The following is a 1,231-nucleotide window of genomic DNA, read 5'->3' as shown; positions in this document are numbered from 1 at the left end:
GGCGTCACTGCTGGGGCGGCGGCGGCGGCGGCAGCGGGTGCTGTTGGTGCCATTGCTGGTGCGGCTGGTGAGAACTCCCCCGATGGCGTTGACCCCGCCGACTTCGACGTCGTCTCGGGCGATGTGGCGCTGCCGCTGCACGTCCGCAATCTGCTGCTGGCCCCTGCAGACGGTGAGACGAGCAACCCGCTGACGGACTTCGGCAAGGAGCCCCGTGTGGGGCCGTACCGCGCGATTGTCGACGTCCCCTTCTGCTACGTGCCGCAGTTGGGCCGGCACCGCAGCCGTCCCATCTCTGTCACCCTCGATACGCCGCTGTTGGAGGCACTGCGGCTGATACTGCTGCACGACATTGAGTGCATTGCCGTTGTATCGGAGGAACAGATCATCGTCGACGTCATTGACCGCAGCGACGTGGTGCGCATCGAGGATCAAGGCGTGTACGACACAAACCTCACCGTCCGCGCGGCGCTTGGTGGCAAGGTGAGCAGCAAGATATGCGTCTTCCACGCGAAGGACGCACTGCGGGATATATTCATTCACTTTGTGCGGCAGCGGGTGAAGGAGCTTTTCCTCGTCGACCCCGATACGGACAAGCTGCTCGGCCAGCTAAACGTTGGGGAGGTGGTGTTCTTCTTAGTGTTTGGCGTTACCACGACAAGTGGCAATGGCACAGCCCCGTCCTCTCTCTCCGCATCACAGAAGGGCACCGCCCCGTCTGCTGCTCCTAGCGCTGCGAGGTAGATCAAGGTGGGGCATTCGTTCACGCTGTCTCAGTGTGTATGTACATGTGTGTGTGTGTGTGTGTGTGTGTGTGTTGGCTGGAGAGGAGAGGAGGGGAGGGGAGAGTATGGGAAATAGTGAGCATGCCGGTGGGTATGTGCGCGTGGAGGAGACGATTCAGCGTGTCTTATGCTTTGCTTCTGCTCCGTCGTATGTTCTCACTACCTGCGGTTTCCCGCGGAGGTACCACTATTGCTATCACTACAACTGCCTTTGGCGTTGTTTTTATGCTGAGCATCATTGTTTTGTGATTTTTTTTCTTGTTTGTTGGTTTGATTGTTTTTCCTCTGGCTGTGTGTGCTGTTGCCGCCTGTTTTCATCTGTGGAAGGGTGCGAGGCCCCCCTTGTTGCTCTCTTGTTGGTTATCGGGTGCACGTTGATGGCGTTTGACGTCCTTTCCTGATCGATCGTGCTGCTTTTGGTCGGCTTGACTGTGTTGTGTGGCTGG

The 1,231-nt window shown here is 58.3% G+C and overlaps 1 protein-coding gene across 1 annotated transcript; it reads left to right on the top strand.

The window, feature by feature from the left end:
• On the top strand, positions 1-744 carry DQ04_04421060 (conserved CBS domain protein; the record flags this gene model as incomplete). Its single annotated transcript, XM_009313562.1, has 1 exon — positions 1-744. A coding segment is annotated over one exon (744 nt), but the record flags the coding sequence as incomplete, so codon positions are not given.
• Between the last annotated feature and the right edge of the window lie 487 nt (positions 745-1,231).

The sequence above is a fragment of the Trypanosoma grayi genome (assembly GCF_000691245.1).
Source record: "Trypanosoma grayi strain ANR4 Tgr_442_V1, whole genome shotgun sequence".
In the NCBI taxonomy this organism is placed as follows: domain Eukaryota; phylum Euglenozoa; class Kinetoplastea; order Trypanosomatida; family Trypanosomatidae; genus Trypanosoma; species Trypanosoma grayi.
The sequence above is the reverse complement of the archived record's forward strand: the minus strand, read 5'-3'. Positions and strand labels throughout refer to the sequence as shown.